The 24,116-nt window shown below is 48.8% G+C and overlaps 1 protein-coding gene across 1 annotated transcript in view; it reads left to right on the plus strand.

Moving 5' to 3' along the window:
- Window positions 1–13,120: 13,120 nt before the first annotated feature.
- Window positions 13,121–24,116, plus strand: part of IGLON5 (IgLON family member 5) — a gene marked incomplete at its 5' end in the record, with an annotated part of 131,356 nt that continues 120,360 nt past the window's right edge. Inside the window, 3 exon segments of the mRNA XM_079986171.1 lie at window positions 13,121–13,228; window positions 13,231–13,273; window positions 13,276–13,515. Of these exon segments, the coding sequence (XP_079842297.1) occupies window positions 13,121–13,228; window positions 13,231–13,273; window positions 13,276–13,515 (391 nt within the window).

Below are 24,116 nucleotides of genomic sequence, written 5' to 3' on the forward strand. Positions count from 1 at the left end.
ATTGTGGGCCGGCACCCCCTCCTGCCTGCTTCTTTATTATTATTATTGTTGTTATTGTTGTTATTATTGTTATTGTTATTTTATTTATTGAGTTTATACACCACCCTATACCCAGAGGTCTCAGGGCAGTTCACAGAAAAGATCACAACATATACAGTGGTACCTCAGGTACTTAATTCGTTCTGGAGGTCCTTTCTTAACCTGAAACTGTTCTTAACCTGAAGCACCACTTTAGCTAATGGGGCCTCCTGCTGCCACCACGCCACTGGAGCACGATTTCTGTTCTCATCCTGAAGCAAAGTTCTTAACCTGAGGTACTATTTCTGGGTTAGCAGAGTCTGTAAACTAAAGCGTATGTAACCTGAAGCATATGTAACCCGAGGTACCACTGTATAATCAGAATAAAAACAACCCAATAACACACATCCCCCTCAGAAAAGAGCCACATTTTAAAAGGGTATAGGATGTCAAATAGATCAACCAAAAGCCTGGTTAAAAAGGAACGTTTTTGCCTGGTGCCTAAAGGTGTATAATGAAGGCGAACTTCCCTGGGGAGAGCATTCCACAGATGGGGAGCCACTGCAGAGAAGGCCCATTCTCGTGTTGCCACCCTCTGGACCTCTCAAGGAGGAGGCACATGAAGGAGGGGCTCAGAAGATGGTCTCAGGTAGGTTCATATGGAAAGAGGTGGTCTTGAGGTATTGTGGTCCTGAGCCGCTTCTTGCCTTTATGTACTCCGAGAAGCCCCAAACAAACATTTTAAGTCGAAACGGGAGCTGGTCATTGTGTGTGAGTCTATACTTTCTTAAAGATCCATGAGTCCACCAAGCTCCTAGCCACAATTGATCAGGGCAGGGCCAATTCATATTTCCTTTTCTTCATCTCCCAAGCAGCGGTGGCAGGCTTTAAGCTTTCCAGCCAGGCTTCTACTGTTGAAAGCCCACTTGTTTGCGTACGGGGCTTCCGAGATGCCACCCTCCTGAATCTAAGAGAACAAAGGAGGCAGGGTGCATTTATTTGACCTGCACCAAACCAGCTAGGGAGACAGCTTGCCATGGTTTTTAGCACCTCCACGGGCGGCGAATGCAGCTGCTGTCAAACTGGCATCTGTTCAGGACTGCCCTGAGACGCCCAGCAACTTACTGTAACAATTTCATGTTGAGTTCTGGCATCTGTTTTTCTTAGGGGAAAAGCACGGCCTGTTGGGAACCCTCAAGCAGGACCAGAGGACAAGAGCTCCACCCCCTCCAGTGTTTTCCTGCAACTGACATTCAGAAGCCTCACTCCAGCCGTGGAGGTAGGACACAGGTATTGTAGGTGGTAGTCTTTGGTAGCCTCCATGAATTTATCCAGACCTCTCTCTCTCTCTCTCTCTCTCTCTCTCTCTCTCTCTCTCCAGTACAGTGGTACCTCAGGTTAAGTACTTAATTTGTTCCGGAGGTCCGTTCTTAACCTGAAACTGTTCTTAACTTGAAGCACCACTTTAGCTAATGGGGTCTCCTGCTGCTGCCGCGCCACTGCTGCACGATTTCTGTTCTCACCCTGAAGCAAAGTTCTTAACCCGAGGTATTATTCCTGGGTTAGCAGAGTCTGTAACCTGAAGCGTACATAACCTGAAGCATATTAACCCGAAGTACTACTGTATTCTTCTTGAATTTTATAATGAGACAAACACATAAAATCTAAGGGCTTATCCACACTTACCCAAATTGTCGTTTGCTCCTACTGAGTGCTAAAGAGTGGATTTTTGCAGGGAAAGGACAGGGGCAGGGGAGCCAACTCAGGTCCCAGTTATGGGTGCCCAGTTCATGTGACATCACATGTGGTGTAATGTCATGACATCACGCGTCTCCCCCCACGCCTCTAAACCTGACTTCCAGTGTATGGTTACCAGATTTTTTTCAATGAATCTGGGGACATTTCTTCTCCTTCTCTTCCTCCTCCTCCTCCTTCTTTGAAGATGATTAGCAACAGGGAGTCAATAGTGGGGAATGTGAGGCAAAAGACCCTGGGCCCAAGCACACATGCATATTGTATAAAGTTGCAAAGACCTTCTTTCACACCCTGTGAAACATAAATGAGCAGAGTTTTTAAAAAACTGGGCAACGGCCACCCGCCCGCAACTCCCGAACCTCCCCCGATCAGTCAAAACAAAGGGGGATGGAGGCAGGAGATCTGTACCGCCGGACGTCCCTGGTTCCCCTTCAGCGGTGGTGGCAGCAGCGGGCAGCGAGCAGCTCTTGAAGCCAGCCAGAGCCAACTGCACTACCAGACTGGCTCTGGGCTGCTAAGGCTGCTGCTGCCATGTTTCCTGGGGACAGATTTGCAAATCTGGGGACATTCCGGGGACGGAATTTGTCCACGGACAGATTTGCAAATCCGGGGACTGTCCCCAGGAACTGGGAACATCTGGTAACCCTATTCCAGTAGCCATGCGAGGCCTCAGAGATGCTGTCCAAGGTTTCGAGAGACCTTGGAAGTTGTGTCGGGGGCCCTGTGGTGTGGGTGCCACAACATTTTCTGTGGGTGCTCAGGCACCCAAAGCCCCCTAAAATAATGCACACTCAGACATGGAGCTTTTAAGTGCAGTCCTCTGCCTGGAAAGAGTGGGGCAAATGTTAAGTGTGTCTAAGCCCTAAAGGAAAGGAAAGCAAGTCTGGCATGGTATGTTACATTCACAAGGGGAAATGATAAAGCCAGTTATATTTGCAATAAGGGTAAATCTTTTGAAACCACCCACATTGGTGGCCAAAACTGCCTCCTGGGGAAGGAGGTTCCATAGTTTATGTGTCATGCCCTAAATAGTCAAATATGTCATCACCCTCTCCTGCTATCAGGGCTGGGCAGAATGGCAAAACAGTGTTCCTGAGTAGTCATGCTCAGGACTTATTGATTATTTAACTCTTCCCATTTTTATCCCAACTTTCAAAGCTTAGGGCAGCATACATGGCTCCCCCCCCAAAAAAAAAGTGTTTATCCATACAGCAACCTTTTGAGGTAGACTAGGAAGATAGACAGCAATTGCAGCTTCACAGTTGAGTGTGGAATTGGACTGAGTCTCCCAGGTCCTACTCCAGCACTAGGCTCTCTAGCCTAACCACTACACCGCACTGTTCCCCCATTTAATTAGTTTAACAATGGCTGATCTGTCCCTAGGGTTGCCACGTTTTTATACTAGCATTGCTCCTATGCCTTTAACAGCACCCAAAGAAACATATAGAATCATAGCATTGTACAGTTGGAAAGGACCACGGGGGTCATCTAGTCCAACCCTCTGCAAAGAAGGAATCATTTGCACTTGGGGCTCAAACACACGAACCCGAGATTAAGAATCTCATGCTGTACTACTGAGCATGAGAGATTTTTTTCACCACCTCTCCAAGCCAGGAGTGGGGGAAGCATTATCACCTCTATATCTTACCCCAGGCAGGTTGTTGTACAAGACTAAAAAACAAGGCCAATAATAATAATACTTATCAATAATGAGAATAATTAATAACGGGGAAACACTTCTGGTTCTGGTCCAACCCCCTGCAGGGCAGGAATATGCAGCTGTCCCATACGGCGATCAAACCTGCAACCTTGGCATCATCAGCACCATTCTTGAACTAAGTGAGCTACATTATCTGTTTTGGGGTGGGGGCAATCATGTGACACTGACAAATGATGCAATGGGAACTGTCTCAGTGCTAAAACTTGTGGACATCCCATGAAGCTGAACATTGGAAAACATAAATAATAAAAAACAAGATTCCTTGGAATCTCCCGGACTTCCATCCTTCCCTTTGTGGGTCCTATTATGAATCATTTCCTCCCGCATCTTTTATGACACTCCAAATCCTTTGCCTCTTCCATTATGTCCAGAATTCAACCTTAAACTACAAGTGATATTCCAGTCCTGCTAACGATTTTAACTGTTCACAATGGTCTTTAAGATAAGGTTTAAATTCTTCCCATTCCTTATTAAAATTTTGGTCTTCCTGATTTCTGACTCTTCTGGTCATTTTAGCCATTTCAGCATAGTCCATTAACTTCATCTGCCATTCTTCTCTGCTAGGGACTTTATCTTCTTTCCATCTCTGGGCCAGTAACATCCGCAGGACAGCTAAATGAAAGTGCTCCTTCGTGCAGCACAAAATCAAATTATGGAACTCGCTTCCCCAGGAGGCAGAGATGGCCACCAGTTTGGATGGCTTTAACAGATGATTAGACGAATTCATGGAGAAGAGGGCAATCAGTGGCGACGACAGCTTGACTCTACTTCCATAGTTGGTGGCAGCAAAGCTTCCAGTACCAATTGCTGGAAACCACGGGAGCGGAGAGGGCTCTGGGGTAGAGTTACCAGATGTCCCCAGATTTACAAATCCATCCCCGGACAAATTCCGTCCCCGGAATGTCCCCAGATTTGCAAATCTGTCCCCGGGAAACATGTCAGCGGCAGCTTCAGCAGCCCAGAGCCAGCCTCGTAGCACAGTTGGCTTTGGCTGGCTTCAGGAACTGCTCGCTGCCTGCTGCCGTGGCGCCCGCCATTTTTCCTGCACCAAGGCAGCGAGCAGGGAGCAGCTCCTGAAGCCAGCCAGAGCCAACTGCACTACCAGGCTGGCCCCTCCTGGGCAATGGCTGCCCGCCTGTGACTCCTGAACCTTGCCTAATCTATCAAAACAAAGGGGGAAGGGGGCAGGAGATCGGGGAAGGCTCGGGAGTCACAGGTGGGTGGTGCTCCGTTTCCCAGTTTTTAAAAAAACTCTGCGCATTTATGTTTCACAGGGTGCAAAAGAAGGGCTTTGCACCTTTATACAATATGCATGTGTCCTTGGGCCCAGAGTCTTTTGCCTCACCATCCCCACTACTGACTCCCTGTTGCTACTCAGCTTTAAAAAAACAACAACAAAAAAGTGTCCCCAGCTTCATTGAAAAAAATCTGGTAACCATACTCTGGGGGCTTACGTTCTGCTCCCTGGTTTCCCACAAGCACCTTGGAGAACAGGATACTAGACAAAAGGAGCCATTGGCTTGATCCAGCAGGTTATTCTTATGTTCTTTTTAAAGGAACACTTGAAGGGAAGGTGAGGGAAGGAGGAGGAGAAAGCTCAGAGTTGGCTAAAAGAGGAGCTCAAATAGGGCCTTGGGACAGGAGAGCTTTTGGTAGAAAGGGAAGCGGGTAGCTGAACATAAGTAAGTACATCCAGCCAGCTCTTGACAGTTGATAGCTGAATGTGTGAGCCGGCTTGAGTGAAAAGCAATGCCTTTGAGGTGACACCGAGTAGGACGAAAATTCTAGCTGTGATGCTTGATCTGTGATGTCTTTTACACACGCACCGAGTCGTCCCTTGATACTGCGTCCTCACTCGATTCTGCAGCCGTCAAGCGATGCTCCTAGGATTGGCAACTTTGCAAGAAGCTGCTGTAGTTTGTTAAAGGTGATGGGAAATGTAGCTCTGTGACAGGGGAGACGGGAGACACTACAATTCCCATGAATGTTTTGAGGGAAATGTCATGTCTTAGGTGTGCATTGAATGTGTTCCATATGCACTGGTGAAGTTTTGCCTTCACTGCTTCACATTCCCCTTCTTAAATTTTCATATTTCTGAATCAATTTTTTAAAAGTCTCTCTGAAAATTCACCAGCATTTTCATGTGGCTTTCTCTAAATTGGTGCCTGAGTTTTTATTTTCCTCTTCCTTTTCCCCTTGTGTGCTGGATTTATTTTAAGATTGCAAGTCTTTGGACAAAGATGGTCTTTATATTGACTGTATGTAAGCCGCTCCGGGAGCCTTTTTGGCAGAAGAGCCGGGTACAAGCGCTCTAAATAATTAAACTTGATGAGAGTTATGACTGGGGAAGCATGCCTAGGTTTGCATTGCATGCCTTTTAAGAATAATGTCGTGGACAGATCTAATACGTCGACGAGAAATGTGGAGGATTCTGAGATGGGAGGATCTCATAGGTGAAATGTTCCCTATCCTGGGCTCAGATTAACTTCTGAGTTCTGGTGAAGCCTGGTTGCCAACTGATTTTCTGCCAGGGCCCCTGGGCCACTACTGTATCACAGGCAGAAATCCACCTATTCATTTTACACCCCTGCCTCTTTCTTCCAAAAAACTTAAGTAGCATGTGCTGATTCTCTTCCCACTTCACAACAACCTTGTGAGGTGGGTTGGGGAGAAAGGCTATTACTAGCACAAAGCCATCCAGTGGGTCTGATGGCTGAGGGGGGGGGGGATTCAAACTGAGGCCTCCCCTGTCTGACCCCATCCCCAGGACTTTAGCAAGTGACACATTCCTCCTCTCCCATAGCTGCTAAGATTGATTTATATTTCTTTGTTAAATTTCAATTCCACTGAAATATACTCGGAGCCGAGTGTGGATTTCATGCTCTTTATTCAGCTCACAGTAGTGAGGAATGTAAGTTTCCCCGAACTGTCTGCTTTATATACATTATTTACACAATGGGCCCCACATGATTGGCTATTTCCAGGGTTCTCCTGTAGGCCAATCAGGTTGCGGATTCACTTCCACCTGGAGTTGGATTGGGTGGCTCCTGCGGCCCAATCAGACTGCTGCCTTCTGGATCCTATTGTTCTAGGACCAATCAGACTGCTGCATTCTGGATCCTATTGTTCTAGGACCAATCAGACTGCTGCATTCTGAATCCTATTGTTTTAGGACCAATCAGACTGCTGCAGTTTGGATCCTATTCAACTCAGTACATAACCCCCACCTTGATCTCCAAGGAGCTCAAGGTGGCAAACAAATGGTTTCCCCCTCCTCATTTAATCCAAACAACAACCCTGTGAGTAGGTTATGCTGAGAGGCACTGAGTGGCCCAATGTCACACCCATTCATGTGTCTGAATGGGGATTTGAACCCTGGTCTCCCATGTCTGAGTCTGACATTCTAACCACTGCACAACACTTCCCTAGTGTGTGTGGGGGGGAGTTGGCAGTGCTGCTGAAAGAGCAGGAAGCACAAAATGGGCATCGTGAACACTGTAGATAGATGGACTGAGTGAAGCGGAAAGATATGAGAGAGAGAGAGAGAGAGAGAGAGAGAGAGAGAGAGAGAGAGGGGAGCTCTCCCCGCCACATTCTTTCCAACCCAGCTCCCTGGGAATCGCTCATATTAATGATCCTCTCCCTATCCCAGAAGCTGAGTGGTTCGTAGCTAATGGTGTAAAGAGGAGCAATTAAACCCCTGGTAATTAGCATCCATCACTAGCTCACCAACTTCAGCATTTCTGGAACGGTGATATTGTACTGAGAGTCTCCGGCCCACTAGGGGGCGCCCTCATTACAGGCACTGCTGACCCCGTCCCCAGTGGCCTGCAGCCTTGAACTGGGAGGTCAAGGCTGCCTCTCCTCCTTAAGGAGGAGCAGGGAGGGTTGCATATGGGGGAATAGACTTGACTCTGCCCCAGTTTTGACTGTGAGCCTGAACTTGTGGCTTTCGCAGCAGACAAGTTCAGTAGGGCAAAGCTTTTACCAGTCTGGAAAGGAACAGAGGAGCGAAAGCTTCACCTGGTAAATTTCTGGGCAGCAGAAATCTAAAGATAGGGGGGTGGAGGGTCCCCACACCCCTCGATTTTAAGGTAAAGGTAAAGGTACCCCTGCCCATACGGGCCAGTCTTGACAGACTCTGGGGTTGTGCGCCCATCTCACTTAAGAGGCCAGGGGCCAGCGCTGTCCGGAGACACTTCCGGGTCACGTGGCCAGCGTGACATCGCTGCTCTGGCGAGCCAGAGCCGCACACGGAAACGCCGTTTACCTTCCCGCCGGTAAGCGGTCCCTATTTATCTACTTGCACCCGGAGGTGCTTTCGAACTGCTAGGTTGGCAGGCGCTGGGACCGAGCAGCGGGAGCGCACCCCGCCGCAGGGATTCGAACCGCCGACCTTTCGATCGGCAAGCCCTAGGCGCTGAGGCTTTAACCCACAGCGCCACCTGCGTCCCACCAAGGTAGCAATCTCAAATAGAGAGATTTTAAGGTAGCAATCTCAAATAATCTTTGTTTGTGCCTCTGGGCTTGTGTTCCCTCCTCTGCTGGCCTGTTTCCACTGCCTTTCTGACAGCCTAGGTGATGGCTCAGCAGCAGAGATCGCTAACCTGTAGCCCTCTGGGTGCTGCTAGACTACAACTCCCATCATCCCTGAGTATTGGCCATGCTGGCTGGGTGTGATGACACCTGTAGCCCGATGACACCTGGAGGGCCACAATGTCCACATCCCTACTTTGGGAGGCAGCAGTGGAGCTACGGAGATGCCTTGCAGTGGAGCAGAGGAAAGATTTCCCCAGGAGTCTGAGTGACATTCCTTGTTTCTGGGATTGCAACTTGGACTCCTTACTGTGAGATAAATGTTGCGGCTAAGGATCTCCCACAGTTGGGGTTTCCATTTGGAAGAGGACCATGCTTTTGTATTTATGTATTTGAATGATGCTGCATGCCCTTCAGTGATACTGTACTACAGTGGTACCTCGGGTTACATACGCTTCAGCTTACATACGCTTCAGGTTACAGACTCCACTAACCCAGAAATAGTACCTCGGGTTAAGAACTTTGCTTCAGGATGAGAACAGAAATCGTGCGGCGGCAGCAGGAGGCCCCTTTAGCTAAAGTGGTACCTCAGGTTAAGAACAGTTTCAGGTTAAGAACGGACCTCCAGAACGAATTACCTGAGGTACCGCTGTATACCCATATTGGAGAAGAGGGTGGTGATTTATTAAATTTGTATCTCAACTTTCCCCAAAAACAGCCTAAAGGAGCTCTCTCTCTCTCTCTCTCTCTCTGTGTGTGTGTGTGTGTGTGTGTGAGAGAGAGAGAGAGAGAGAGAGAATATAATCATATAATTGTAGAGCTGGAAGGGACCCCTAGTGTATCTAGTCCAACCCCCTGCAATGCAGGAATTTCAACTAAAGCATCCATGGCAGATGGTCCCAAACTCTGCTTCAAAACCTCCACGGAAGGAGAGTCCACAACCTCCTAAGCATAGGTGCCAATTCCCTGGGGCTCTGGGTGTCTGAGCACCTACAAAATTCCCCATGAAGGGACGGGGCACCCACAAATTTCAGTGCCAGGCACGCTGCATGGTACCCACAGTCACTAGGCCAAGTTGGCACTCCGGCTCCATTCCACTGTCAAACAGCTCTTAGTGTCAGAAAGTTTTTCCTGATGTGTAGTCGGAATCTCCTTTCTTGTAACTTGAAGCCATTGGTTTGAGTCCTATCCTCCAGAGCAGGAGAAAGCAAACTTGATCCCTCTTCCATGGGACAGCCCTTGAGATATTTGAATATGGCTATCTTTTGGCTAGAGAGAGAGAAAGAGAGAGAAGCATCAATCCCTGAATGCTTATCATCTAAAACACGGGTGGGGAGCCCATTGTCCATGAACAAATCCTGGCCTGCCAGGGGGTCCAAGTTGACCTGCAGAGCTGTTTCCCTCCAAACCACATCCGCCTGCCCGTCAGCTGATGCCACTGCATGATGCCAGCTGATGGGCAGGGTTCAATCCTGCTGGGGTCTGCTTTGCCAGTGTGTTCCCTGAAGCCCCCAGGATTGCACACCCAACTCAACAGCTGGTTGAGTAGAGGGTTCAATCCTGCTGGGCGCTGCTTTGGTAGGATGATCTCTGTGGGAGACCCCACTGACCTCCATGGGTCAATTTTGACAGGTGCGCGGGACTGCCAACTATCAGTCACCTGGTGTCATCGTGACATGTTGTGATTTAAAGGTGGGTGACTAGCAGGGGTGAGGAGAGATAAGGATCTGTGCCCCCGCCTCTCCCCCCCCCAAAAGTTCCCCAGCCCTTGTCTAAAAGACCTGAGATAGAAGTCAGGGGGAGTAAGGGGAGGGAAGAAGAGAAAAAGTTCTAGGGTGGGATACATTCATTCTATGGCTACACATCACTGTTTACAAACATGTTGACATATCATTAAAATGGCATCTTAAAAGACAATGAAAACAATGACAAATTATTACACCGCAGAAGGGGGTGCGGTGTACATACATTCTAGAAAACATGTTTACAGAGTATTATAATAGCACTTAAAACTATAAGGGAAGCAGCAACAGGAATTATTACATTGCAGAAGGGGAGTGGGGAACAACCTGACCTAAAGTCAGTGAGGTTAACCCTTTCCCTGCTGCACAATTTTCCTGGTTAAAATCCCCACCCGCAGGCTTTTTCACTGGGCAATACATAAGCAACTGGGAGTCTGACTGTTTCTAGCCCAGCCTTGGCAACTGACAACGCTGCTTCCTGGTCTTTGGCATGTTCTCCCTCTGACAAGTTACACTTGTGGAGACTCCCCTTTTCTACATTTTGCTGCCTTAAAGCCCCCCCCCCCCAAAAAAAAAAACTGCGGCTCTGATCACACTTCTGTTTACTGTGTTTTCCAGTGCTGGATTTTTAATCCTCATTCACAGGATGTTATCCAAAATGCATATGCGTCTTGCACTACATTACTGCTTGACGCCTCACTTGTTTCTCAAACCGGCTTCACACCGACTGGAGTCCTTAAGCTGCTCCCAATTCACCTCTAACCAAAGTGTGAAGATCTTTGCACAGGGCAAAAGCAACCTCGTCTTGCCAACACCCACTAGTGAGTGCACAAACAGAAACAAATTTGACTGTAATAAAGCCGTGCTGATGTGAACCGCTGTGGGTAGGGAAGAGTTGTGGAATGCACTGGAAATAACTGCACTGTGCTCTAAAGGGGTGATGTAGTGATGTGTATGCACCCTGTGTTCGTTTCCTCTTCACATTTCTGCCACAATCTTCCTCTAAGACTGCGGGATAGGAAACTTGTGGCTCTCCAGACATTCCTGGACTATAGTTCCCAAGAGCCCCAGGCAGCATGGCCAATAAGAACACAATAAGAGGCTGCTGGATCAGGCCAAGGTCTAGTCCAGCACCCTGTTCTCACACCGGCCAGCCAGAAGCCTGTGGGGAGCCTTCAAACAAGACCTGAGCGCAAGATCTCTCTCTTCTTCTGCAGTTTCCAGCTACTGGTGTTCAGAAGCATTGTGGCTGGTAATCCTGGCTCATGGCCACTGAAAGCCTTATCATCCATGAATTTGTCCAGTCCTCTTTTAAAGCCATCCCTGCCTCCTGCAAAATCGAGTTCCGTAGTTTAACAATATGCTGAACGAAGAGGTGTCTTCTTTTGTCTTCCCTGAAACTTCCAACATTCAGCTTCATTGGATGCCTGCGAGTTCTAGAATTATGAGATGGGAAGGAAAACTTATTTTGATCCACTTTCTTCATGTCATGCAAAAAAATTTACGGGTGGATCTACACACAGGGGAAAAAACCATGCTATAAAAAAGTCAGAAATTAAAACATTAAATTAAACAAAAGGGGGGGAAACACTATGGGAAATCGCTTAGAATTTTTTTTGCTCTCTGGTGCCATCTGGTGTTGCATGTTTATAATGCATTCAAAACACTCTTTCTTGACTAATGTATCTGAGTCCTATGTTCGTATGGGCAGGGCTGAAGGCAGCTGTCATCCAAAGACACCTAGGGGGCCAAAGGTAAGCAGCCGTTACTGTAAGCCAGATTTTCAACCTTTTTGAGTCCATGACTCCCTTAACCAACCACATTCTTTCTGTGGCACCCCTGTGGGACTCAGGAGCCCAGTTATGTCACCCCTTGCCTGCAGAGCCAGAACCCTCTCACCATTTTTTGAACACCCTCGCTTGTGGAGCCTCCTCTCTTCTCCCCTCTCCTTGGGAGTCCTCTGGGTAGCCACTGCTGCTGCCCCTGGTCTTTGAGCTGCCTCTCCAGCCCCAAAAGGGGTGTCTCCTCACACTGCCCCACAGGGGCCTGGGAAACAGAGCCGTCTTTCCCATAGGGCTTAGTGGCACGTTGCACCAGGGCGCCTGCCTCTCAGGGGCACCCCAGCGAGTGGGGGAGCTGTGCAGCTTTGCTGGCGGCCTCCCCTTTCCCTGCACACCTGCTAGCTGTGTCCCGCCAACTATATGGCGGGTGGGCATGCAGCTTCCCTCCCAAGCCTCCATGGGAGGAGAGCAATCCCTACAGAGGCTTGGGAAAAGGTCGAAAACTGGGAAAGGGATCTTTGCACCATGGTGCCGTATATGCTTAATATGTCCCTGCTGGGCTGCCTGCCCCCAGAGGCACTATTCACCTGGGGAGCTTGTACAGTGGTACCTCGGATTACAGATGCTTCAGGTTACAGACGCTTCAGGTTACACACCCCGCTAACCCAGAAATAGTACCTCGGGTTAAGAACTTTGCTTCAGGATGAGAACAGAAATCACACAGCGGCAGCAGGAGGCCCCATTGGCTAAAGTGGTGCCTCAGGTTAAGAACAGTTTCAGGTTAAGAACGGACCTCCAGAACGAATTAAGTTCTTAACCCGAGGTACCACTGTAGCCAGGGCTGCTGCAACTAACAGCTGTGCAAGCCTTAAGGAGGCAGAGGTGTGAGAGGGCATCAGAGGAGGGACGGAAGGAAAGAAAGAGAGACAGGGGCCAATATTGCCCAGGTAACCCCGTCCAGTGCTCTAACCACTACATCTCACTGCCTTTCTAGCACAGAGTCTAGGTAAGGTGCAAAAAAACATCTTGGACCTATGGGGTTGGCTAACTTAGCTGAAGGTGATCCAGGACTGCAGGGACTCAGGAAGGGGAAGCCTGCAGGGCCAAGAGGTCGTCGCGCTTGAAAAGGAATAAGAAGTGCTGAGGGCAGCTTTGAGGCGAGCCATGGGGCGGAGGAAGTGGTGGAAAGACTTTGGAGGGGGTTGGACGAGAGACAGTCGAGAGAGAGAGAGAGCTGAGGAATGGGCTGCAAGAGTAAACTCCCTTCCTCCGTTCCATCCCCAGGAGGTACCCACAGAAGATGCTCCTCTATGGGGGAAGCCGGAGGAAGGGGGCTGGGTGAGGGAGGGAAGAGGGGGCTTAACAGCCTAGCCGGGATCTCTCTGGGTTTCCCTGGCTCTGTGTGCGTGGGGGGGGGCCTTGCTCTCTTTCCTCCCCACTCTCCTCATCCCCAGCATTGCTGCAGTAACAAAGAGCCCCTCATAAATCAGCCCCCCCCCTTCCTCGGCCCGTCCCACCAGCCTCATCTCCCTCCCTCCCATTGGCGGCCCCCCTCCTTCCTCATTTGCATGCCCGGCCCCTTTCCCAGCCACCCGGACTCCGGATTGGCCCTGCCGGGCGCGTCCCTCATCTCTGCCCAGCTGTCTGTCAGAATTCTCACCCCCTTCAGTAGCTCCCTCTCTCTCTCCCCTCCTCCTCCCTCCTCTCTTCCCTCCACAATACACCCCCCCTCTCATGAGATGCAGCAAGGCTGGCGGTGGGTTGAATGCGAGAGCCAGCCTGTATCTCCCTCCATCGCTGCCTGTGTCTCGCTCTCCTCCTCCTCTGCCGCCGCCTCCTCCTCCTCCTCCGGCAGCTGCTGCAGCATCGCCCCCCAGCCGGCACCCAGGACCATCCAGAGACATGCACTGCGCACTCCTGGTCACGCTCCTCTACAGGATGGGGATGCTGTTCCTCTATCAAGGTGCTGCATTCCGGCTGCGCGGGGTGGCGGTGGCGGGGTGTGCGTGGTGGTGGTTTGCGGGGGGCTGGGCTGGGAGAGCAGGAGTGCGCGGACGGAATACCCAATGCGTACCTGTGTGCGCGCCACGGGGAGACACGGCTGTGTGGCGTGCCACGGCGGTAGCGCAGTTGCACCGATGCGCTGGGAGCATCTCTGTAACACAGTTGCGCCGTGCTCTGTCCCTGGGTCTGCAGACCAACCGAGCGCCACAGATGTGCGTGGCTGTGCGCACGATTGGGGTCTTTTTTGGGGAGGGGGGGCTACATTTCGCCGAGGTACCTTGGAGTTGTACCAAGTATAAGCGTGGGGTTCCCCACCCCCCAACCGCGTTGCAAATATCCGCGCGGCCCCTTAGGGATACGTCGTTCTTGGTCGCAAATGCATGCCACGGAAACCCAGATCTCTCTCGCCTCCCCCCCCCCCACTCCCAATGAGGTGTCACAACAACTGCATGCGTGCTTTGTGAATGCACAATTTTGGCACCTCCTTTCCAACATCCGGCTCACTCTCTCCGCCGGACCGTTCGGTCTGCGTATCTGAATGCTTACTGTACATTTCCTGCCACGGATTGCTAACGTCGGAGATGCCGGTCGTTAATTAAGTGCGCCGCTTGCCTCTTTGCACGACTTGTCTGCCACGGGGTAGTTGTGGGCAGAGAGGGAGCAAGCCGCCTAAAGATCTGCAAAGGGTTCTGGCGGGTGGAGGGAAGAGAGGGGTTCCTGGGCGCAGGGCGCAGATCTGGAGAGAAACAGGAGGGGATTTGTGTGTTCCTAATATGTTGGAGAGATGACCATACAGGAGAGAGATGGAGAAGGATGGAGACACCCTGGTCTATGAATGAACGGCTTGTATGGATGCTAATCACCAGATGGATACATTTGTGGGGGAATAAACAAAGAGCAAAAAGGGGACTTGTGTAATGCGTGTGTGAGAGAGGGAGGGAGGGAGGGAGATGGGATTGGGGAAAGGAAGAGAGGTGATGATAGGTGATGGTGGTGCTGATGATGACCAGAATATTTATAGAGGCATAGATGAACCCAGAGGATAGATGTTGGGATGGACGCTGTAGAAGGTAAGAGATGCACACAGAGACACCATGCCATGGTGCTCACTTTGGGACAGTGAGACTGCAACACTATGTACAGCACTTACTTGGGAATGGCTCCCATTGAACTCAAGGGGACTCCTTTCCAAGTAAACATGCAGAGGATCTGTCTGCTTGGGTTTTGATGCTTGGCTCTCATCCTTGGCCTGCTGTCTCTCTTTGCTGCCCTTCCAAAGCCCATCGCTCCATCACCTGATGAGAATTTGATGCCACCGATCCTGGCCTTGTGTGTAGACCTAATCTTGTCATTGGGTGGTGGTGGTGGGGTGGACAGGCATCATTGCCACGGCTTGACCAATGGTCCTGATCTCAGCGCAGATGCCAACATTGGCATTTTGGTGCGGTTGCTGGCATTGACCGTGGGGTGGTTAGGTGAGGAATTGTAAGTGTGGTTGCTTGGAGCTGTGGCACTGCAGGAACATTGTGGATGGCTGTATCATTTAAAATAGGATTGTGAGAACCCTGGTGGGTCTGCCCAAAGGTCTGCCTACTCCAATGTTCTGTTTCCAGTCATGAAAGGACAGCCATCTCTCAGATTCCCCCTGCACCTGGCATGCAGAGACGCACAATTCCTGAAAGAGGAGGTCCACATTCTATCCTGGGAGGCTGTCCTGGGTCTCCGCCATCAACAGATCTATCTTTCATGAATTTGCCTAATCCATCTAAAGCTAGCGGACATCATCATCATATCCTGTGGTTGTGAATGCCATAAATTAATTATATGTTACTTCTCTCTCATCTCTCCTGAATGTACTGCCAAACAATTTAACTGAGTAGTCCTGAGCCTTCATACCTTATGAGAAAGCAAGATGAAGGTGGGGAGGGAAGGAGAAGAACTTCCTCACCCACCCTCTCCCAGTTTGCAGAGGTTGGTGTGACAGGAAACACTAGTATTAATGGTAGTAAAATCAAATCAAATCAAATCAAATCACAAGGGTCATTTGGGTGATTGTGACATCTGCATCCCCTTGTTGGCAATGAGGTTCTGGTGTGGGTATTGTTCAGTTGATGGAATTGGAAGACCTCTGGTCAGCATGAACAACCCAGAGCAATCACATACCACCTTAGAGACCATCAAATCTGTAGCTGCATGACCTTCTGTGGACCACTGCCTATGTATCCAATAATGAGTTTGTTTATATTCTGCTGCTGAAGGCCTCTTCTGTTATTTTTGCTACAGCAAACTAACCTGGCTACCTTTCTATGGGCTCTGAATAGTTGGATCAGCCTTTTATGGAAAGGCCTTTTCCATCAGTGCAACACACTCTCTGTCTTTTTCTTTCTTTCTTTCTTTCTTTCTTTCTTTCTTTCTTTCTTTCTTTCTTTCTTTCTTTCTTTCCTTCCTTCCTTCCTTCCTTCCTTCTTTCCTTCTTTCCTTCTTTCACAGTAGTGCCCATGCTCAAGCCATGGGTCGGGTCTGTGGACAGCAGGTGCTCTGACTCTGGCCTATTTTGAGACCAACGTTCTCACCGGCTGCTGGGGTGACATTCATTGCCAGCCAGCCACTGGTGGTTGGTGCCACACAGTGGTGGCATCACCAGAATGAGCAGTTTCATTGGCAGAGCCTGATGAAGCTCAGAGGTTTTGATGTAAATACAAGTGGGTATCTGGGGTTTGCGCCAGCATGGCTGGTGGGATTGGGATCTGTTTGTTGGGGGCAGGATAATGGAGGGCAGTTCAGCTGGCCCACCCAGCCCAACAGGACTACTTGCTGTGACTGCAGAGGGCACTTGAGGTTCCAGGAGCTGTTACCCTCCTCCCCAAACCCATCTACTGTACCTAAAACCCTTTACAACAGGGGTCAGCAAACTTTTTCAGCAGGGGGCCGGTCCACTGTCCCTCAGACCTTGTGGGGGGCCAAACTATATTTTTTGGGGAAAATATGAATGAATTCCTATGCCCCACAAATAACCCAGAGATGCATTTTAAATAAAAGCACACATTCTACTCATGTAAAAACACCAGGCAGGCCCCACAAATGACCCAGAGATGCATTTTAAATAAAAGGACACATTCTACTCATGTAAAAACACGCTGATTCCCAGACTGTCTACGGCCCAGATTTAGAAGGAGATTGGGCCTGATCTGGCCCCCGGGCCTTAGTTTGCCTACCCATGCTTTACAATTTAGGGAGAGAGACCATAGCTTAATCATAGAACAGATGCTTTGAATGGGGTAAAATTCTTCGACATTTCAACTTAAGAGGAGCAGGTAACTGGCATTGTGAAAGCCCACTTCTACCCAAGATCCTAGAGGGCTGCTGGTGGTCAGAGTGGACAATATTGGGCTAGATGGACAAATAGATAGTTGTGGAATGGGACCTGTGTTCCTATGAGTTCCTATAACTGAAAATATCGGACTGAACTGCGAGCATCTCATGCAAACAAAAGTGTGGCCCCAAAAGTGTGAATTCCTGATCCATGCCAGAATCTAAATCTTTTCTGCCCAGTTTCAACATCATTCTGCAATAATGTTTTCTTTTAAAATAAAAAAAACCTGCATGAAAAGGCATTTTTTACACCTTCAAATGTAAAATACATATTTCGCACACTTTCCATTCTAAAAAGATGTATGTCTGCGCTTTTCTGTATAGGTTTCATTCTAAAATAAGCATATTTGGAACTAAAATATGCATGTAATGCACACACTTCTGTGCATGTGAGGGGTTTTATTTTAGATGAGAACTGTCTCACAAAATGCAGAAGTGCGAAAGCCAAAGAGTAAATCCACCCCAATCTGTGTATCAGACTGGGAAGTGAAAGTGTAAATCAGCCTGATTGGCTTTAAGGTGCAGTGGCTTGCGAACCGCCCCCCCCCCACCGCCAACACCCCCATCCCGCCCTGCTGCCAATGGTGGGAAATGGTTCAGTTGTCCCCGCGCAGGGAGCATGTCTGCTTCTCCCACTTCGAACATTAATCTGCGGCGTGTAACGTCAGGCTCAGGACACAGAAAGTACAACTCCTTGAAATTCCTGCTTATTTGCATGCATGATTGACATCTACTCCCAGCTGATATGATTGGGATTACTTTGTTCAGAAGTATTGGCAGTGGCGTGGAAGGCTGCAGAGATTTTTCTGTTGCAGGCATTAGTATGGCTGGGAGTGTCAGGATGAGGTTGTCTGAGTTTGTGCTATTTGCACTGGCTGTTACTGACCTTGTGCCTACTGGCTTTATGCTGTGATTTTATAAACTCATAGATCTGTAGAGTTGGAAGGGACCCCGAGGGTCATCTAGACCAACCCCCTGCAATGCAGGAATTTCCGCTGAAGCATCCATGACAGATGGCCATCCAAGCTCTGCTTAAAAACCTTCATAGAAGGAGAGTCCACCACATCCACTGTCGAAAAGCTCTTAATGTCAGAAAGTTCTTCCTGATGTTTAGTCAGAATTTCCTTTCTTGCAACCTGAAGCCGTTGGTTTGGGCCCCAGCCTCCAGAGCAGGAGAAAACAAGCATGTTCCCTCCTCCATGTGACAGCCCTTAAGATGCCTATCTTATCTCTTGACAGTCTCCTTTTCTGAGCCAAGCATACCCAACTCCCTCAACCGTTCCTCATGAAGCTTTGTTTCCAGACCCTTGATCATCTTGATTGCCCTCCTCTGCACACATTCCAGCTTCTCAATATCCTTTGCCATTGCAAAGGATTGATAGGAGCAACAGGAACGCCAGTGAACAAATCTAATTCTTCTTCTTTTTTTGTGGGGTTGGAGGAGCTGTAACTCAGTGCCTCTGCTTTGAGTATAGAAGTTCCCTGGCTCAATCCCTGGAGCATCTTCAAGCTGTGCTGGGGAAACCCAGGAAAGCTGATGCCAGTGAGTGTGCACAATACTGGCCTAGATGGACCATTAGTCTGACTTGTCTAAAAGCTAATGAGCAAGACATGAAAGCTACCTGGTACTCAGAGGTAGGCTATCACTAGACCTGAAGGTTCCATTCAGCTGCTGTGGCTAATAGTCTGTCAGTAGCCCAATGCTCCGTGAATTTGTCGAAAAGGTCAGGTTTGCATCTTCTCCAAAAGTTCAGGAAGTAAGAAAAAGCATATCTGTGCACACCCCTGGGCAAGACCAAAGCTCCATCTAGCCTAGCATCCTGTTTCCCACACCAGCCAGTCAAATGCCTTTTGGAACTCTGTGGGGTAAGTTAGGCTGAAAGACTATGACTCACCCAAGGTCAGCAAGTGAGCATCTTGGTGGAGTGGGGATTTGAACTCTGGTCTCCCAGGCCCTAGTCTTACGCTCTAACCACAACACAATTCTGGCATGGAGACATACACTATCACACACCATACATTCACATGGCTTCCTGCAAAGAGTTCTGGGAACTGTACCTTCTCACACAGCTACAATTCCCAGCACCTGGAACGAACTATGGTTCCTGGGATTCTTGGGCAAGTCACATGCTTTAAATGTATGGTGTGTGTGCAGTCGATGAACATGCTAATAGATCCCAGAATCATAGAGTTGCTCAGTAAAGGGAACTGGGTGGCTTTAAAAGAGGATTGGACAAATTCATGGAAGAAATAATGCTTCTGAATACCACAGGAGGGGAGAACGTTCTTGTGCTCAGGTCTTGATCGCAGGTTTCCCACAAGCATCTGGTTGGCCACTGTGGGAACAGGATGCTGGACTAGATGGGCCATGGGCCTGATCCAGCAGGTTCTTCTTGTGTTCTTATGAATCCAGAGCTAGACTACCCTAAACAGATGGCTGCCCAGCCTTTGCCTGAAGACTTCCAGTGAGGGAGAGCTCATCCACTGCCCTAGGTAATTGGTTCCTTTATCAAACAGATTGTACCGTCAATAAGTTTTTGCTAATGTTCAGCTATCTGCCCTCCTACAACTTAAGCCAGTTTGGTCTTTTCTTGCCTGCCTTGGGAGTGCAATAGCAAACCAGCCTTGTTGGAAGGATGCTACTGTGCTGCTCCTCAGTCTTCTCTTACTCAGGCTAAACATACCTGGTAGATCTACCCTAGGTGACCAAGGAAAGGCAAAAGCAGAGGAACACAGGCTTTAAGCTTTCCAAACAGGCCTCTACCATTGCACATGTGTGCGTTTGCTTGAGGGCCCTTCTGAACTGCCCTAGGCATCTGTCTGAATCTAAGAGAACGAGGGAGATGGAAGCACATTTATCTGACTTGCACCAGAACCAGGGGCAACCCCTAAAACCAGCTAGATTGCCATAGTTTTAAGCACCTCCATGGGTGGTGAACACAGTTGCTGGCAAACTGGCATCTGTTCAGGGTGCTCAGAGTCACATGGTGACTTATTGTAACAACTTTGTGGTGAGTTGAGGCACCCATTTTTCCTGGAAAAAAAGCACTGAGTCAGACCATTGATCCATATAGCTCAGTGCTGTCAGCACCAACTGGCAGCAGCTCTCCATGGTTTCTCCATGGGTCTCTTCCAGTGCCTCACAGAGATGCTGAGGACTGAACCTGGGGGCTTCTGCAAGCAAAGCATGTGCTCTGCTATGGAGCCACAGCACTTCCCCACATCTACAGATCTATCCAGAGTGGCATTTTGTTTGCTGCATCTCAGCCGCCTGGCCCAAGACCATGCGCTGCCTCTTTGCAAATGCACCCCTGCCCCAAGTCAAGGTGCATGCTATCCAAGGCCAACCGGGTTATTTTGGCACCTGAGGCAGAAAATAAGCATCTCTCCAGTGCTCTGGCAAGAGAAATCCAGTAACTAACAATTTGCTGCCCTTTCATGACATTCAAGATCAAACCGCCTGAGGCGGGTGCCTCATACTGCCTAATGGCGGAGCCAGCCTTCTGCATGCAAAGGAGAAGCTGGGCCAAAACAAAACCTTTCCGACTCCCATGAAGCTTGAGAAAAGTAATCACCAGTTGATCCCCTCTAAATTTATCCAGCTTCCCTATGTTCACAATGGTCTTTTCGCTCAAATCGCCATTCTGGGGAGACTGCCCCATAATTTTACACCTCTTAATATTAACTGCCTTCTGATTTCCAGTCTAAATCTGTTAATGTCCAATTTGTACCTGTCGGTTTTGATGGCACGGGCTGCCAGCTGCTTGCAGTTTCCACAGCAGTGGCACTAAACCATACTGTACGTACCGAGTGGTCAGACGCTGAAGATTGCTTTGATCCTGAGTGTTGAGTACATGGCGGTGATGCAACAACATTGGCTTTGCTATAGGTTTGATATGGTTGGCACTCTCAACTTTGTCAGTGGCAGAATAGTCAGTTGTGATTTCTCCGAGTTAGCTTTGGTGGAAGCTGCACCTGGAAAACCTGTGCCTAGCAGTGAGGTTGACCTGATTTACCTGAGTGCATGTGATATCATGGCATCCATCAGAAAGAACCCTACTGGGTCCCAGACCAAAGGCCCATCTAGTCCAGCACCTCAATCTCACGGTGGCCAATGGGGAGCCCACAAGCAGGAGCTGGCCAGCAATTGGTCGTTGCCTCCGACAGTGAAGGAAGAATATAGCCAACATGGCTAGTAGGCATTGATAGCCTGATCTTGCTGTCTAAAAGCCATTCAGGGAATGGTCCCTCTTGGTAGGTTGTGGACTCTCCTTCCTTGGAGGTTTTTAAGCCATCTGCCATGCTTTAGTTGAGATCCCTTCATTGCAGCGGGGATGATTCTATGATTCTGTGATGCTAGGTTGGTGGCTATTGCAGCAGTGAGTTCCATAGTTTCTCTCTGCTCTACTTGAAGAAATGCATTCCTTTGTCCATCCTGCATATTCTAACATTCAGCTTCATTGGATGTGCCTGACTTGTGTGTGTGTGTGTGTGCGCGTGCCCTGCAAACTAGCTCAAGGGGGAGTGGGTCAAGATCTTGAGTTACGGAGAGTTTGTTCCTTCTCTCTCCCTTGCAGAGCATTCAAAAATGGAGCCTCAACCTTTGGATTGAAGTGGTGCAGTCCACTCGCTGATCCTTACCTTGGGATTCCACCGTCTCATTCTGCTGCATGTGTCAGCCTTAGTCAGCACCAAGCAAAGGTGTTGTCTGCTGATTGGCTAGCCGCAGGCTCTGGTGATGTCCGAAGCTTGTGCCAGGAGCTGATCATCAGCGAACAGTTGCGGTCTTAGTACATCAAGGGTGGTGATCTCAGGTTCAGGGACCAAATTCTTTCAGGCTTCTTTTCCGGGCACTTGGGACATTCTCCAGGCTAGCCCTGCCTCTTCTTCCAGTACAGCGGTACCTCTGGTTACAAACTTAATTTGTTCTGGAGGTCCGTTCTTAACCTGAAACCCTTCTTAACCTGAGGTATCACTTTAGCTAATGGGGCCTCTTTCTGCCGCCGCGCCGCCGCCGCACAATTTCTGTTCTCATCCTGAGGTAAACTTCTCAACCCGAGGTACTACTTCCGAGTTAGCGGAGTCTGTAACCAGAAGTGTTTGTAACCCGAGATACCACTGTACTTGTGAACCAGCCTGTGATCCTTTGATGAAGGGCAGAATAATAATAATAATAATAATAATAATAATAATAATAATAATAATAATAATAATACTTTGCTTGGCTGAAAGGTATCAAACTGTAATAACACCTATTGCATGAATGGAGAGAGAAACCTCTGACGTTTGCATGCATGCATGGACTGTCACCTATTAGCCAGCCTTCAGAAAGCTGCCCAATAAGAAATGTAGCTCTTGGGTGGAAAAGAGTTTTCCACTCCTGGCTTATATAATGTTGGCTAAGTTTGCATCTACACTGTACCTTTAAAGCAGCATCATGCCACTTTAGAGAGTCATGGCTTCCCACAAAGAATCCTGGGAATTGTAGTGTGTATTAAGGGTGCTAAGGGTTGTTAGGGGAGCCCTCACAGAGCAGTGATTCCTCAGCACCCTTAAGAAACTGCAGGCCCCAGGCAGGAGTGCCAGCTTGGCCCTGTGACCATGGGTGCCCGGGGTCATCGGTGCCATGCAGCATGAATGGCCCTGGTACCAAAATTTGTGGGTGCCCAGCCACTTCATGGGGAATTTTTGTGGGTGATCGGGCACCTAGGGTCCCAGGGAGTTGGCATCTATGGTCCCAGGAGTCTTTGGGGGAAAGTGGTGACTGTTCAAAGTGGTATAAAAGTGCTTTAAATGTCTAGTGTGGGTGTCAGCCCTCCTACCAGTTATTTGCTGTGGCTATAGGTACTTCCTGGGACGCAGGTGGAGCTGTGGGTTAAACCACAGAGCCTAGGGCTTGCTGATCAGAAAGTCGGTGGTTCGAATCCCCACAATGGCGTGAGCTCCTGTTGCTCAGTCCCTGCTCCTGCCAACCTAGCAGTTCGAAAGCACGTCAAAGTGCAAGTAGATAAATAGGTACCACTCCGGTGGGAAGGTAAACGCGTTTCTGGGTGCTGCTCTGGTTCGCCAGAAGCAGCTTAGTCCTGCTGGCCACATGACTCAGAAGCTGTACACCGACTCCCTCAGCCAATAAAGCGAGATGAGCGCTGCAACCCCAGAGTCGGCCACGACTGGACCTAATGGTCAGGGGTCCCTTTACCTTTACCTATAGGTACTTCCTGCCAGAGAATCACCAGCCACTGGTGATTTCAGTGTGTGAGGACTCTGAGCAGAAGCCTCAATGATCTACATCTTTGCCTTTTCCTAATACATTCTGTATTTCTTGGAACAGAATCTTGAAAGTTTTCCTTGTTTAAATCTGTAGACTTGTGTAAGGTACTTTTTTTGTTTATTTCTGTATTACGATAGCCGGCTTTGGGCCACCGCAATATCCTGCTGCAAAGAAACAGTTAAAAAAAGAAACAGGTAGGCAGGGAGACAAACTCATGGCTGGGATAAAAAGCAGCAGACAGGTTTATACGTCCGTCGGCGCAATTTGGATCATCGAGTGGAACAAATGTTCCTCCTTGCAATTAATCGGATTTACTTCTGCAAATTTCAGTCTAATTCTGGCTGCACGAATGCCAAAATTGGTCATCCTTTGTGTGACGTTTGCCTCAAAATCCGCCAAGTAGTAGGACTTAATTCTGAGAGAGGGATCCTAGACCGCTAACTGATGTAAAAAGTCAGCTAAGGGTCTCATTTCTCAGTTCCTTGGGGGAAAGGAGATTGGAGGAGAAAGTAAAGAGAACTTCTCTCTCCCCAGAACTACAGAGCCCTAATAAGGGTTGTGAGCGCTCCAAAATAATTTTTAAAAAATTAAACCTGCCCTGTATAATTCGTAAAATATAGGCCTGCACCCAGGTATATAAACTTTGCACAAAGAGAAACTGAATTCTGGGGCTTGTCTAAATTATGCAAATTGAGCAATGTTGCCTGATATCTCTTCTATTGCATAATTAATTTTGTGGTCTTTACTTAAAATGTTCCGTCATTTATTCTGGTTTGACTCATTACAGGGAAGGACAGTTTGCTATTCAGGAATTCTACTTCTCTTCAATGGCCACTGAGAAACCATTTTCAGCCACCTCTCTGGCAGGTATTGCCCACACTTTTTCAAGCACAACTTGGAAGTTGTTGGGGTTTTTT

This window comes from Podarcis cretensis, assembly GCF_951804945.1.
Source record: "Podarcis cretensis genome assembly, chromosome: 8".
Classification (NCBI taxonomy): domain Eukaryota; kingdom Metazoa; phylum Chordata; class Lepidosauria; order Squamata; family Lacertidae; genus Podarcis; species Podarcis cretensis.